The sequence below is a fragment of the Nyctereutes procyonoides genome, unplaced genomic scaffold (genome assembly GCF_905146905.1).
Source record: "Nyctereutes procyonoides isolate TBG_1078 unplaced genomic scaffold, NYPRO_anot_genome, whole genome shotgun sequence".
NCBI lineage: Eukaryota > Metazoa > Chordata > Mammalia > Carnivora > Canidae > Nyctereutes > Nyctereutes procyonoides.
This window is the reverse complement of record NW_026575030.1, coordinates 38,316,727-38,331,918: the sequence shown is the minus strand read 5'-3', so window position 1 is coordinate 38,331,918 and position 15,192 is coordinate 38,316,727. Positions and strand designations below refer to the sequence as shown.

General features: G+C 35.1%; 1 protein-coding gene across 8 annotated transcripts in view; it reads right to left on the bottom strand.

Annotated features, from left to right (window-relative positions):
* Positions 1-15,192, bottom strand: part of CBLB (Cbl proto-oncogene B) — a 214,076-nt gene that overhangs the window by 9,557 nt on the left and 189,327 nt on the right. For all 8 annotated transcript variants that reach the window (XM_055316315.1, XM_055316310.1, XM_055316313.1 and 5 more), the window contains one exon: positions 13,473-13,592. In XM_055316315.1, coding sequence (XP_055172290.1) covers positions 13,473-13,592 — 120 coding nt within the window. The remainder of the gene's footprint in view (positions 1-13,472; positions 13,593-15,192) is intronic.

Genomic DNA, 15,192 nt, shown 5'->3' with positions numbered 1-15,192 from the left:
TGTCCTTACCCTAAACATACGGATTTTTGATCCTGGTAAAGGACACACACAAAAATGACACCTTTCACCAGGAACAACCCAAGGAACTTATCTGTTATGTAAGGTGGCTCTAATAAATACTGACAATGGAATTTGCAGATGACTATACTTGAAAAAATAAGTAGTAAACATAATTCAGGAAACCTAAGTTAGCAACGAAAAACACATACACAGACATGATGATTAAATCAACTCTAGAGAAGTGAAGATATCTCTGATCCTGGAACTGGTATTTTTTTTCACACAAAATATATTTGAAATATCAACTATGGAAAGTGATTCAAACAACCTCTGGAAGGAATCACAATAGATTTTAAAGACTTTTCATTTAAAAAAAAAAAGGGACTTCTTAAAGATTTATTTTCCTAATAGGTATTTTCTCTTGAATTCCAAAGTCACATATTCCAGCTCATTTAATCCTAGTCCTCACTGCTCTAACTCAAAGTTTATTTCCTCAAGAGTGCTGATATCTCTTCAGAATCTTACAGATGTTTGGAATTTGTGAGGACAGGTGACTTGGGGACCCTACTCTTCTGCCATCTTGTCCTGCCTCCTCCAGATGTTTGGAATTTGAACACTATCAATGTATCTGAGCCTACAAAGAGAAGTAAAATGGAATCTGTTGCAACTCTGGCCACCTGTTATAAATTTCTATTGGTGAATATTTTTTTTAGTCTGGCATATCTTAATTTTTTGTTCAATTGATTTAACTGGATAGAGTAGCTCTGCACTAGGTAACTTACAGCTACAAGAGACTTTTCTAGATACAGATGAGGAACATCACATGGAGATGGGATTGGTCAGGTGCATTTCACTTTGGCAACTAAGATTTTGACCTTAAGCTAAGCCATTTGTACAATTTTCACTCTCTAAATCTATTTTCCTATTTCATTTTTAGAGGTATTATTTATCCCTTATGGTGAGGCAGAATGCAAATTAATTAATGTAATGGTCTTTTCAGCACATATACTGAACGTTAAAAGGAAAGGACAATGAATTCACATCTATGGTAACTGCTATATTTAAATACTGTGACAGTAATTACTATAAATTAATAGTAATGTCAGAGAAGTGTGGAAGAGGAACAAAACATGAAACTTGTTGTGAGTGCTTAATTCCATGGAAAGCTTTTAAGCAACATCTTAGTAAGGAAGATCTGTTACAATCTGAACTAAGAGTGTAAACTATTAAAAAAAAAGGGGTGGGGAGGGGCAGGGAGGGGCTCTTGGGTGGCTCAGCTGGTTAAGCAGCCAACTCTTGATTTCAGCTCAGGTCATGTCAGGGTTGTGAGACTGCACCCTGCTTTGGGCTGTATGCTGGGCATGGAGCTTGCCCGAGATTCTCTTAAGAAAAAAAAAAAAAGGAATCCTTAAAAAAAGAAATAGGGGGAGAACAGATCATTTTCATGCTCATCATTAGAGCAAACTGCTTAAAAGCAATCCCTCTTTCTATATATCCTTCCCCAAAGTTTACAGACAGCCTTCACTTTCCCACTTGTTCTTTTTTCACAATGTCTAAAAGAGACATCAGGTCCTTATTGCCTTTATAATGGATAGGTAATAGAAAGGAGCAATGAGACAGAAGATGAAATTATCTTATAGTTTTCCAAAAGTTGTTATAATTTGGGGGTATACAGTGTAATAACTATGACTCTTATCAACTCAATGGGAATTTCTGTATCTTCTTAAGGATGACATGTGTTTATTCTAGTGCTGCTGCCCATGCTCATCGTATTTTCTAACTATGAGAAATGGCAACCATATCAAAGTAAGTGCAAGAATATATGGAGTCTTAGGATATAAACAGTATATCTTTCTGGAGCACCAATTTTACTTAAGGATGTGAGAAAGTTATTTTTAAAGAATTTTATTTATTTACTCATGAGAGACATAGAGACACAGGCAGAGGAAGAAGCAGGCTCCATGCAGGGAGCCTGATGTGAGACTCGATCCCGGGTCTCCAGGATCAGGCTCTGGGCTGAAGGCGGTGTTAAACCACTGAGCCACCTGGGCTGCCCCATTTTTTTTTTTTTAAGATTTTGAAATGAATACATATTTATCAAGGAGGAAAATGTAAAATTTGTATGAATTTTTAAGATAAAACAGACTTTGAACAACACTGAGTCTTTAAACCAGAAATGGACAATCGGGAAATTGACTGAGTTAACCCCTTGGTGGGCTAAAAGATTTGAGAAGTACTGGTTTAGGGTTAAATCTTGATTCAATTTTCATTTTCTGAGCATATAAATAAGTGGCATCAGGAAAAATCCTGGATGGCATGGGAATTATCCTGAATACATGGTTAGAATACCTTAAATGATTACTCCAGGTCATGCATTCTAAATGAGGGCAGTATCCCCAGGAGGGTGAAAATTGGTCCTTAAGGGACAAGAAAAGATCTTAGATGCTAAAAGGGTACACAGAAATATAAAGTATATCTGTGGTATTAAACTGTCATTGTTGCAGGAGTGATTAGGAAAAAAGGTCTAAAAGAGTCCTTGGGCAGATTATGATTTAAAAAGGCAAGCTACGCTGCTGTAGTTCACATTTCTCAGCGTTGATGACACCTCCACTTCAGGGGCTAACAGCTATCTCACCACAAGAGATCCTTATTACTTCCTTCATTGTCTAAATTTTGAAAGATATGCCTAATAAGTAAATGTCATCACATCGATGAATACACTATTTGTTATATTAACCTTATTTAATAAAACAAACACCAAGTTTCTGGATTTCTAGACAAAAGCAAAGGCATTTAAGTCATTTTTCTTGCAAATAAAGTTGGGATTTCTGTTAGACTTCTAAAATGTTAGTCTTTGACAGCACATATAAATGATGGACTATCATACAATAATTTAAAATGACACTTTATAAAAAAAATTTAATGATGTGGTAAAATGGAATTGAGAGGGAATTGACATACTGAGTGTGATCTTGACTTTGTGAACATGCACACAGATAAACATTAGAAGGAAGTACTCCAAATGGCAATAATGTTCCTGATTGATGATGGGTTAGAAGTGACTTCTTTTTCTTGTTTTCGTATTTTGTTCTCCAACGTCAATGTACTACTTTCATTAGAAAAAAAACCAAATAGCTTCAGATCCCCTCTGTTAGCTTTACAGGTCTAAACTGCTCAAAGATCCAACATGGAGAAATAACCTGATATATAAAGTATAGAAAGCATATGGTGGGTGGCTTCCTAAGATCATGTGAAAAAGGACCAGGATTCAGGTTTCAAAATCTCTAGTATAATTCCTAATACTCTGTTCCATCCCTCCGTTGTCATTACTATTCCTTTGCTACTATCAGATTTTATCACTGGGCATCTCCAAACTCAGTTTAGCAATCACTGTTATATACATGTGTGATTTTTTAAAACTTAATTTGGCTTAGCTGCAGGCAGAATAACAAATATACACAAATAGCTTACTGATAATACACAGAATTCACATCCTATTACACAGGTATTTACTAGTTGTGAAACCCTGGGTAATTTATATTTTTCTATAAATTGACATTAATACTATTTCAGATTGGTTGTGAGGAATACAATTATGCCTATTTATATAAACTCTTCAATATATCCAATAAATGATATGTATATTAAACTCTCTCCATATAAATGTACATTTATATATAATTATTAGTTACACATATACCTATATGTCTATATTTAAAATACTAGCTTTAACATTTGGCTCACAGTAACTGCCTAACAAATTTAGAAATGATTATTATGTACAATCTGAGACATCATCTCTAAATTAGAGTAGCTTACTACTTCATGGTATATCCATAAAGTACTGACTACTAAGTAAGTAGAACTACTTACTGCTTACTTCACGGATAATTTATTCCATGGATGATATTTAAGATAGACATATAAGTTACTTCTAATTCATGTGTAATATTTGATATTTGAGATTAGACATCAAGACTCAGACTGATTTTCTCAACTATAACAATATCTGAGAATTAAAAATATAAATTTAACTGATCAAGGCATTAAAATAAATTTTAAATACATAATTATGACTCTTTTATCCCACTGGAAGTTGGATCAATATACCACAAACTTCAATTGCTATCAGTATAGATACCATAATTTTATAAGGACATGTATTAATATAGTTTTCACTAAATTACAAATAAAAAAATCTTCAGATACACAGTGATAGATACTATGATAATTAAGGCTAAAGTTATACGGTTTTGTAATATATCCAGAAAATGGTTATAGGAAAACTATATTACTATTAAATTTGTAAGAAAAAATATTCCAGATACTGTGGTTTGAAAACTAGAGCTATATGTAAGGGAAGATATTTCAGGTAGTTATATTGTAGTAAAACTTTGTAACACTGCATTTTCCTTTGTTGAAACACACAAGAAAATCTTACAAACATAGTACATCTTATCACTGATGACAATACACAATTCCAACCCTTGAGTGAAGTGAAGCCATGATTTTCAACTGAGATCTTAAGGGAGAGAACTATAGAATATTTGGTCTTAATATAAAATTCATTCAATATTCCATTGCTTTTCCTTTAAGCTAGTAAAAATAAAAGTAGTATTGGAATTCCTTTTATGATGAGACCTCCTTTAAAATGTTTTACCAGTTACAAACACATTTAACATAAGTCATGTGCTGATATTCTAGTTCTTTTAGTGTTACCTTGAACTGCCTTCTAAATACCAAGAATAGGAAAAGGTTTCCCAAGAGCTAATGCTGCACTTCATCCAAATGAGCACAAACACATCATTATGACTTTTTAATTCTACTATAAATTGGATTCCCTAGACTTTTAAAGAATGGTATTCAAAATGTAGCACATTATAACCTAAAACAAGAGAAAAGCAAACTAGAAAATCTATAAAAGCTCACACATAGATAGTATAGACATGAGCCCCATAGAACTAAGATTCGCATGTAAAGAAATTTAGCAAAAAAAAAATCTGCCCCACATACAAGTATATGTGAATTTAACAAGTCTGGTAAAATCCACTTTAAAAAAATCTACTTATTATTAACATTCATATCATTAAATATCAATTGTTACATCTAAGAATATTATATTTTGGAGGGGAGGAATAAAATATTTGGAACTGCTGTTGGTCCATGTAGACATACATGCATGCATTCTTTTTAGACAGGAAACATTTTTAAATCAATGAAAAAAATACTTTTAAATTAAAAAAAAATCCTTTTTCACAGAAAACATATAAAACACTATCATTTATTTAGAACATCATAAAGATAAGAGAAACTGAATTTGTAAGATACAGCAATTATACTAGAATCCTTAAAGGTCATCTTTATAAGACATTAATAAAAACACATCACTACAAAATAAGGGATTTTAGAATCCTAAAGGCACATGGCACCCAGTCTCCAGTTTTTAATGGACAAACCTAATCCAAAGGACAAGCCCAGTCCCTCTGCTGGTGTGAAATAAACCAGTGAACAGCCTGTGAGCTGCATGTCAGCAAATATCTTGATGGAAAAAAAGTATCTTATTTTCTGTGGTTGACTGTGTTTGTAAAGAGAGTTCAGGGAGTAGGTTGAAATATTTGATGTTACAGCTAGCTGAGGCCCTCAGAGTAATAATCAAGATGATTTTATCACTCAGGTAAAAGCTAGTTCATGCTCCTTGGTAAATGCTTATTTGGGGATATTTCACCAAGGATTGTGACTCAAAAGCTCTTCCTTGAAATTTCTAATGTAATGCTAATCAGAATTCCTAACATTTGAAATCATATGTGAATGATGCTCCTTTAGGCTCTACAACACCCACATATTATGGAGCAAAACTGTAAAGCAGCTGTGTAAATACAGCCTTTTGGCCACAACTCTTCAAAAAACTTGAATACGTGTTTCTTTTAATCCAGAATTGGTGGCAGTGAATATATTATTTTAAATCAGTCATGGTACTTTCCTTGAAGTTACAGTTTAAGGCTATTTCCTTAAGGGATCTGCTTCCTTCTCTTATATAGAAGCTGCCAGATAGTGTCACTTCTCCCTGAGTTTCACATTTTTTTTCATATCTGGAAATCAGAACTATAATGTTTCAAGGGCTACCTAGGGATATATCTGAAATCTTGGAAGGATTACAAGTAAATACGAAGACAGCATGGACCAAAATTTGAACAGGTTAATAAAATTTCCTATACTTTTCTGAAATATCTTCAAACATTAGAACACGTAAAATCATAGAGGGACTTCTACTTCTCCCATTCGTGTCATCAAGTACGTAAGAACTACTATGTTGATAATTCTCAAAGCAACTCATTAATTATCTTGATTCAGAGGTTACAGAATATATGGCTGTCCCTATCAACAAATCTTCTTCAAAGGAGATAAGAATCTACAAAGGAAAAACTTCTGATGTTTACAATTATGAGGCAAAAATATTGTTAATTCTGGTCTAAAATGGCACTGTAGAAAGACCCTAAACTCACCTCCGCCATGGACACGCCAACTCTGCACCTATTTACAAAGCAATTCCTCCTGAAGAACTGAGGGCTGACTGACCAGCTTCTGTACAACAAAAGATAGACCACAGACAGAACAGCAGGAGAGATGGAATGAAGGGAACTCCCACCCGATGTCGCCAACTGCAGTGTAGAGGGATGGCTCTGGGGGACCAGGAACAAATTTGTCTGCACTAGGGCATGGAAACAAAGCTGGGGTTTAAAAGAGCAACTATAAAAGGACTAGCCCTAGAACCCTGCCACACAATGGGGACACTACTAAAACTCTCTCCAGGTTGGAGAGGCTGGTGAATACACAATTTCCATCCCCCCTCCACCTTGATAGAATGGATGGGAGCAGGGTCCAGCACCTTAAGTGGATAACCACCCCACTGAGCCCTGGGCCCCTAGTCCACACCAGCTCTAGCTGTCCCACCTAGGCATCCCTAGAGTGTGCACCCTGGTCAGCAGTTGCTGCAGCTCCAGGTGTTACGCTGAGGTGGCAGAGATACAAAGAACCCTAGAAAACTTCCATACCACTTCAGCTTCACATGGTTTGCTAGGGTGCCCTGGGATGCAGAGTGCTCTGGGACCTCCTGGCTCATGCCTGCATTGGCTCCAACTGCTTTGCTGGGACACCCTTCCCCCCTCCCCAATATGGAGCATGGTAGGAATCCCCAAGCCTATGCCCATCTAGGTTCCACCTGCCCTGCCAGGGCACCTGCTGCATGGAGTGTCCCATGCCCCCAAAGCCTGTGTTAGCCTCAGTTCCAGTCACCCCTCCAGGGTACCTCTGCATTGAGCACCCCGTGACACCCTGGATTGCCCTCACTTCAGCCTCAGCTGTCCTGCCAGGGCAGGCTCTGCTTGGAGAGCCCTGCGACCATTCCAGCCCATGAATATTTCAACTTAGGGACCTCCAGCCAGCCAATCTTACAAGTACAGAGTCTATACAAGGGAGGACCATATACAAGACTGTTCCTTCAAGATTAAAGTTGCTGTTCTACCTAATTCATAGACATAAAAATCAAAATGACAAGACAGAGGAACATGCTCCAAATGACAGAACGAGACAAAACCTCAGAAAAAGAACTAAATGAAATGTAGATTATCAGGCATACTGCTTAAGAGTTTAAAGTAATGATAAAAATGATCACTGGGCTGCAGAGAAGAATGGAAGAACTCAGTACTTCAACGAAAAGATAAATATAAAAAAGAACCAACCACAGCTGAATAATACAATAACTGAAATGGAAAATGCAGTAGAGGAGATTCACAGTAGTTTAGCAGATGTAAAAATATAGATCTGGAAGACAGGATAATGGAAAGCATCCAAGATAAACCGCAAAAAGAAAAAAGAATTTAAAAAATAAGGACAGGTCAAAGGATCTCTTGGACAACATCAAGCAAACATTTGCATTATAGGGGTTCCACAGGGAGAAGAGAGACAGAAAAATGTATTTTAAGAAATAGGTGAAAACATCCTTAACCTGGAGAAGGAAACAGACCTCTAGATTCAGGAAGCACAGAGAAGTCTGAACAAGTTGAATCCATGGAAATCTACACTATGCCACAATAATAATTAAAATGTCAAAGGTTAAAGATAAAGAGAATTTTAAAAGCAGCAAAAGAGAAGCAAAAAGTTATATACCAGGGAAACCCCACAGGTTGATCTCTCAGCAGAAATTGTGCAGGCCAGTGGGAGTGACATGATATAGCCAAAGTACTGAAAGGAAAAACCTTACAACCAAGAATACTCTACCCCAAAAGACTGTCATTGAAAATTAAAGGATAGAGTTTCCCAGACAAAAAAAGAGTTGTTCATCAGCACTAAACCAATGTTACAAGAAATCTCAAAGGAACTCCTTTAAGAGAAAAGCTTATAGTTAAAGAAAATTGTGAATAAAAAGAAGTAAAATATGAAAACATACATAAAATGTGGAGGGGGGAGTAAGAAAGCTCTTTTAGCATAGGTTCAAACTTAAGTGATCATCATTACTATTATAGACTGCTATATAGTTAGGATGTTATATATGAACCTCATGGTAACTATAAACTCAAAACCTATAACAGAAACAAAAAAAAAAATAGAAAGCTAAGCATAATACTACAGAAAGTCATCAATCACAAGTAAAGAGAGCAAGGAAAGAAGAGTATAAAAACTGTAAAACAACCAAAAAACAATGGTCTAAATATTCTAATCAAAAGACAGAGGGCAGCCAAATGGATAAAAAACAAGATCCATCTGCATGGTGTCTACATGAGACTTGCTTCAGATCTAAAGACATATATAGCCTGAAAGTGAAAGGATGGGAAAAAAAAATTCCACGAGAATGGAGATGGAAAAAAAAAAAGCTAGGGTAGAAACTTTATTAGACAAAATAGACTTTAAAACAATGTCTGTCACATGAGACAAAGAAGGACATTACACAATGATAAAGGGATCAGTTCAACAAGAGGTTTAATGGGTTTTAAGTATCTATGCCAGCAACACCAAAGCACCTAAATACATAAAGCATATAAGTAGCAGACATAAAGGGAGCACTACTGAGGATACTATAGTAATAGTAGGGGATACTGACACTCCACTTAAATCAATAGATTATGCAAGCAGAAAAATCAATTAGGAAATAATGTCTTTGAGCAACACTTCAGACCAGATGAACTTCAGATATATACAGAATATTTCATGCAAAAAAATATACATCTTTTCAAGTACACATGGAACATTCTCCAGAATAGATCACGTTAGGCCACAAAACAAATCTCAAATTTAATAAGAATGAAATATCCTACATCTTCTCCAACTACATGTTATGAAATTAGAAATCAATCACAGGAAAAACTGGAAAAAGGACAAACACATGGAGGCTAAACAACATGCTACTAACAACCAATCAGTCAACAAATCGAAGAGGAAATAACACATGGAAACATGAAAATGAAAACAAAGGCCTAAAATATTTGGGCTATAGAGAAAGCATTAAAGGGAAATTTATAGTGATACAGACCTACCTCAAGACAACAGAAATCTCAATCTACACTTATACCTAAAAGAACTAGAAAAAGGAGAAGAGAACTCAAGTTAAAGTAGAATATAATAAAGACCAGAGCAAATAAATAAATAAATAAATAAATAAATAAATAAATAAATAAATAAATACCAGAAGCAGAAATAAATAGAGACCAAAAACACATTGTAAAGGATCAATGAAACCAAAAGCTGGTTCTTTGGAAAAAAACAAAAACAAAACAGACAAAATTGATAAACCTTTATTATCAAGGAATAAAAACACAAAATCAGAAACAAAATAGCAATTGAAATCACAAAATACAAAGGATTATAAGAAACTAATACAAAAATATTATATGCTGACAAAGTGGACAGACTAGAAGAAATGGTTAAATTCCTAGAAACTTCTGAAATTCCTAGATCTTCTGAAACTAAATCAGGATGAAACAGGAAATCTGATCAGATAATTAATAGTAATGATATTGAACTGAGAATCAAGAACCTCCCAACAAAAGTCCAAGACCAGATGAATTCACAGATGAATTCTACCAAATATTTAAAGAAGAGTTCATAAGTATTCTCCTCTAACTATTCCAAAAAACTCCAGAAGCTTCCGAATACATTCTGCAAGACTAGCATTTACCCTTAAGGCAAAACCATCAACACAAAGACACCACAAGAAAATTACTGGTCAGTATCCTTGATCACATATTATCCTAGAGAAGCAGGGATGCTTCAATATTTGCAAATCAATCAACATAATATACATCAACAGAACAGGATAAGAATCTTAATAGATACAGAGAAAGCACTGAACAAGATTCAACATCTGCTCAAGAGAAAAACTCTTGACAAAATGGGGTTAGAGGGAACATTATCTCAACTTAATAAAGGGCATATATGAAAAATACACAGCTAACATCATACATAATGGTGAAATACTGAGCATTTTCCCTAAGATCCAGAGGAAGACAAGGATGTCCGTTCTTGCCACTTTTATTGGACACAATACAGGAGGTCTTAGCCACAGCAATCAGAGAGAAAAAAAGTCCAAATTGGTAAAGAAGTAGTAAAACTGTCACGGTTTGCAGATGACATGATACCATATGTTGAAAACCCTAAAGATTCTACCAAAAAATTGCCAGAATAAGTGAATTCAGTAAAACTGCAGAATATAAAATTAATACATAAAAATTGGTTGCATTTCTATACACTAATAATGAAGTAGCAGAGAGAGAAATTAAGAAAATCTTATACAACTGCACCAAAAAGAACAAAATATCTAGGAATAAATTTAACCAACGAGGTGAAAGACCTGTACTTTGAAAACTATAAGACATTGGCAAAAGAAACTGAAGATGACACAAGCAAATGGAAAAGTAATTTCATGCGCATGGATTGGTAGAATTAAAATGTCATACTACCAAAAGCAATCCACAGATTCAATGCAGTCTCTATCAAAATACACAAAGCATTTCTCCACAGAACTAGAACAAACAGTACTAAAATGTGTATAGAACTACAAAAGACCACAATTGCCAAGGCAATCATGAAAAAGAAAAACAGAACTGGAGGTATCACAATCCCAGGTTAATAGTTTATCTTTACTAAGTTGTAGTAATCAAAACACTACGGTACTTGGCACAAAAATAGACACATAGGGCAATGGAACAGAATTGAGAGCCCAGAAATAAACCCATGATTATACGGCCAACTAATCTACAACAAAGGCAAGCATATACAATGTGAAAAAACCAGTCTCTTTAACAAATGGTATTGGGAAAACTGGACAGTTTCATGCAAAAGAATGAAACTAGACCATTATCTTACACTATACACAAAAAGAAACTCAAAATGGATTAAATACCTAAATGTGAGACCTGAAACCATAAAATTCCTAGAAGAAAACACAGGCAGTAATTTCTCTGACATCAGCCTTAGCAACATTTTTCTACATGGGTCTCCTCAAATAAGTGATTGGGACTATGCACCAAACACTTCACAGTGAAGGAAACCATAAAAAAAAAAAAAATCCAGAAGGTAACATACTGAATGGGAGAGGCTATGTGCAAATGATATATTTGATTAGAGGTTAATATTCCAAATATATAAAGAACTTCTACAACTCAACACCCCTCCCTGCAAATAACCAAAAATGGGCAGAGGATCTGAATGCATTTTTTCAAAGACATACAGGTGGCCAAGAGACACATGAAAAAATGCTCAACATCACTAACTATCAAGGGAAATGCCAATCAAAACCACAATGAGATCATCTCACACCAGTCAGATTGGCTGGAATCAAAAAGAGAAGAAAAAAGCATTGGCGAAGAAGTGCAAAAAGGAACACTCAAGCACTGTCGAGATTGTAAATAGGTGCAGCCCCTGGGGAAAACAGTCTGGAGGTTCCTCAAAAAATTAAAAATAGAAATACCATATGATCCAGAAATACCATACTGATTATTTACCCAAAGAAGTTAAAATCATTGATTTGAAAAGACATATGCACGTTTTCTGCAGCAACATTTTATAATAGTCCAGATATGGAAGTAACCCAAGTGTCCACTGATAGCTGATGTGTGTGTATGTCTGTGTGTATATACACACAGAATATTTCTCAGCCATAAAAAAGCCATAAAAAACAAAGAGATCTTGCCATTTGTGATAACATGGATGGGCCTAAACAGTATTATGCTAAGTGAAGTAAGTCAGAAAAAGGCAAATACATCTGACATCAGTTATATGAGGAATCTAAAAAACAAAACAAATAAAAGAAACTAAAAGCAGAAACAGACCCACAGAGAACAAACCGATGGTTACAAGAGGGGTAGAGTGTGGGGGATGGGCAAAATCGGTAGAGTTGAGTGGGAGATACAGGCTTCCAGTTATGGAATGAGTAAGTCACAAGGATAATAGGTACAGCACAGGGAATATAGTCAGTGGTACTGTAATGGCACTGAATGGTGACAGAGGGTAGGTTCACTTGCAGTGAACAGACCATAAAGTATGGATTTATCAAGTTCCTACGCTGTACCCCTGAAACTAACGTAACATTGGGTCAACTGCACTTCAACAAAGAAAAATGTGTGTTCAGCACAGCATATACATCGGCTACTCTTCCTTTTACCCACCTACTCCCCTATTCAGCCAACCATTTATCCAAGAATCGTGTGCTAGGCCCTCTCTTGTGAGTGTATGGGGACATAGCAGTGGAGCAAACAAGACCCATATCTTCAAAGCATTAATATTCTAGCAAAGACAGACAGACAAATAACAAACCAAGCAAACAAATGAATGGCATTTCAGATAGAGACATTTTTTGAAGAAAAATAAAGCACAAGGAGGGTATAGAAAATGACTACATAAGGTATATGGGACTATTTTAGATATAGTGGTAAAGGAAGGCCTCCTGAAGAAGCAATTTCATCAGCATTTCATTATTAATGGCTAGGAGTATGACTGGTATTTACTAAAATGGCACATCCTTCTCCCATTCTGCTTAATAGCTGCCAGTAGAGCACTGCAGCACATCTCTTTGAAAATTAATAGTTTGGTGCCAATATTAATTCTAAAGAGATTTTTTCCTTTAGTTGAAAAATAAGAGAATGCAGCATTTTGATGTACAAAGAGATTTTTCCCATTGCTCCTATCTGCTAGGGCAAAACAAAAGTTAGAGAATGAATAGGTTCTGAGTCAGACTATGTGCTTTACTAAGTGAACAAAAGATAATATGAAGGTATCATTTTTTTTTCTTTTTAATGAGGCAGTTTTGTAGGCATTCCTTTCATAATACAAGCTTTATAAGCAAATTTTAAAGCTATAAAAATACTTTTTAGGCTGGCAGTTGCTCATTAAATTATATAATGAATAAAAAGATGCTCTGAAAAGCAAAAAGCATGATATGAACGTTAGGAAGGCATTATAACTATTATTGGCCAACTCACCTGAAGCTGAAGGAAGCTGATCATAGTCCTGTGATGTTCTGTTGGATTTGACATTTTCCCCTGGTAATCTCCTAGCAGGAGGCAGAGGGACTTGACCACTTACTGGATCAAAGAAGGGGTCTTAAAAGTAAAGATAAGTTTCAAATTAAAATGATCTCTACCAAATTGCTGAAGAAAAACATTCTAGAAGTGCTCTATAAAGATCAAAGGTTTTGAAAATTGGAACAATAATTTCATGACTGATATTAACCTTCTTTTAATCCTATTTTCTAATTTATCCATTACTTGCTCAAATATGCTCTTCCCATTTATTCCTAGACAATACAAAAATACTAATTATACATTTTCCAGATCTAATTATAAAATTCTTGGTGATAAAAGCTGCTGCAAATTTTTATTTTCTGTCCCATTCTGTCTGGCATAATGAATAGAAACTGTTGCAAAGTAGAAGCACCTGGGTGACTCAGTTGGTTAAGCATCTGCCTTCGGCTCAGGTCATGATCCCAGGGTCCTGGGATTGAGCCCCGTGTCAGGCTCCCTGTTCAGTGGGAGGTCTCCTTCTCCCTCTGCCCTTCCCCCTGCTTATGCGTGCTCTCTCTCATAAATATTTTTAAAAATTAAAAAAAAGAAACTGTTGCAAAGTAAAAGAAAAAAAAGAGGGTTTGAATTTTGCCTGTAAGTGCCATTATCAAGTCTGTTAATCTCTAAGCATTAGGCATAACCTATATATAAAATGTACCTGACATTTGGGATTTGTGAAGATTAAATAAATTCATGTGTGTGAAATCTCCTGTATATATAAAGTGCTCCTTAAATTACTACATTGGGCATCCTAAGCTAAAAGTCATTTTTAACTGGGTCACTGAACAGTAGATTCAGTTGTTAAAAATTGTGGTATTAGTATCTTTAAGCTTTTTATGTACAGTAAAAAGTTGTATTTTTAACCACCTTGGCAGTGGCATCTGAAATAGTACAAATTATGAATTATACACAAATTAAATTTACTTTTGCTACTTCTAATTGGCAATGAAGGCAGAAAAATAAATGTTGTCAGTGTACTATATTAAATTGTTAGGACCAAAAATATAACTGGTTTAAAATTAGTAGCATATAGGTTTAAATCCATAGAATTGGTTTCATTTCTGAGTAGATAAACACTATCTCTGCAATGTCTGGTTCACTGATAATTTACTTAGCCACCACTTCTATCTCTAGCTCCTCTGTCTTCTTCTCTCATATTACTTTCTGTTATGTCTGCCACTTATCTCCAGAGGTAGTGTAAGTTCCTTCGAGGGAAGGAGTCTTGTGTTCTCATTGTGTTTAAATTATATCACCTACCACACAGTACCAAGCACACTGCTAGGCAAATGGCCTGAACGTCATAAATCTGTGCTTTTAACTACCAAAAATAAATCCAGATTGATTCATATTTTTCATAAATTCAAAATTAGTGAAATCTGAATTACTAACATAAGATTAAAATCATAACTATTAAGGGTCCAATTATATTTTATTGTTTTAATGTCCCTTTTTTTTGTCATGAAGAATATGTAAGAATCTGATTACGAAGAAAATTAGCACGTATTTACACTGATTTTTAACTAGGTAATGTAAGGCAAGAGTTGAAATCTTGATTGTTATTTTCCCCTTTTTGAGTATAATGATTATTCCTAGCTTTGCTGGAGACTTTTTTGACCTAAGTAAGGCTATTTAACTTGCT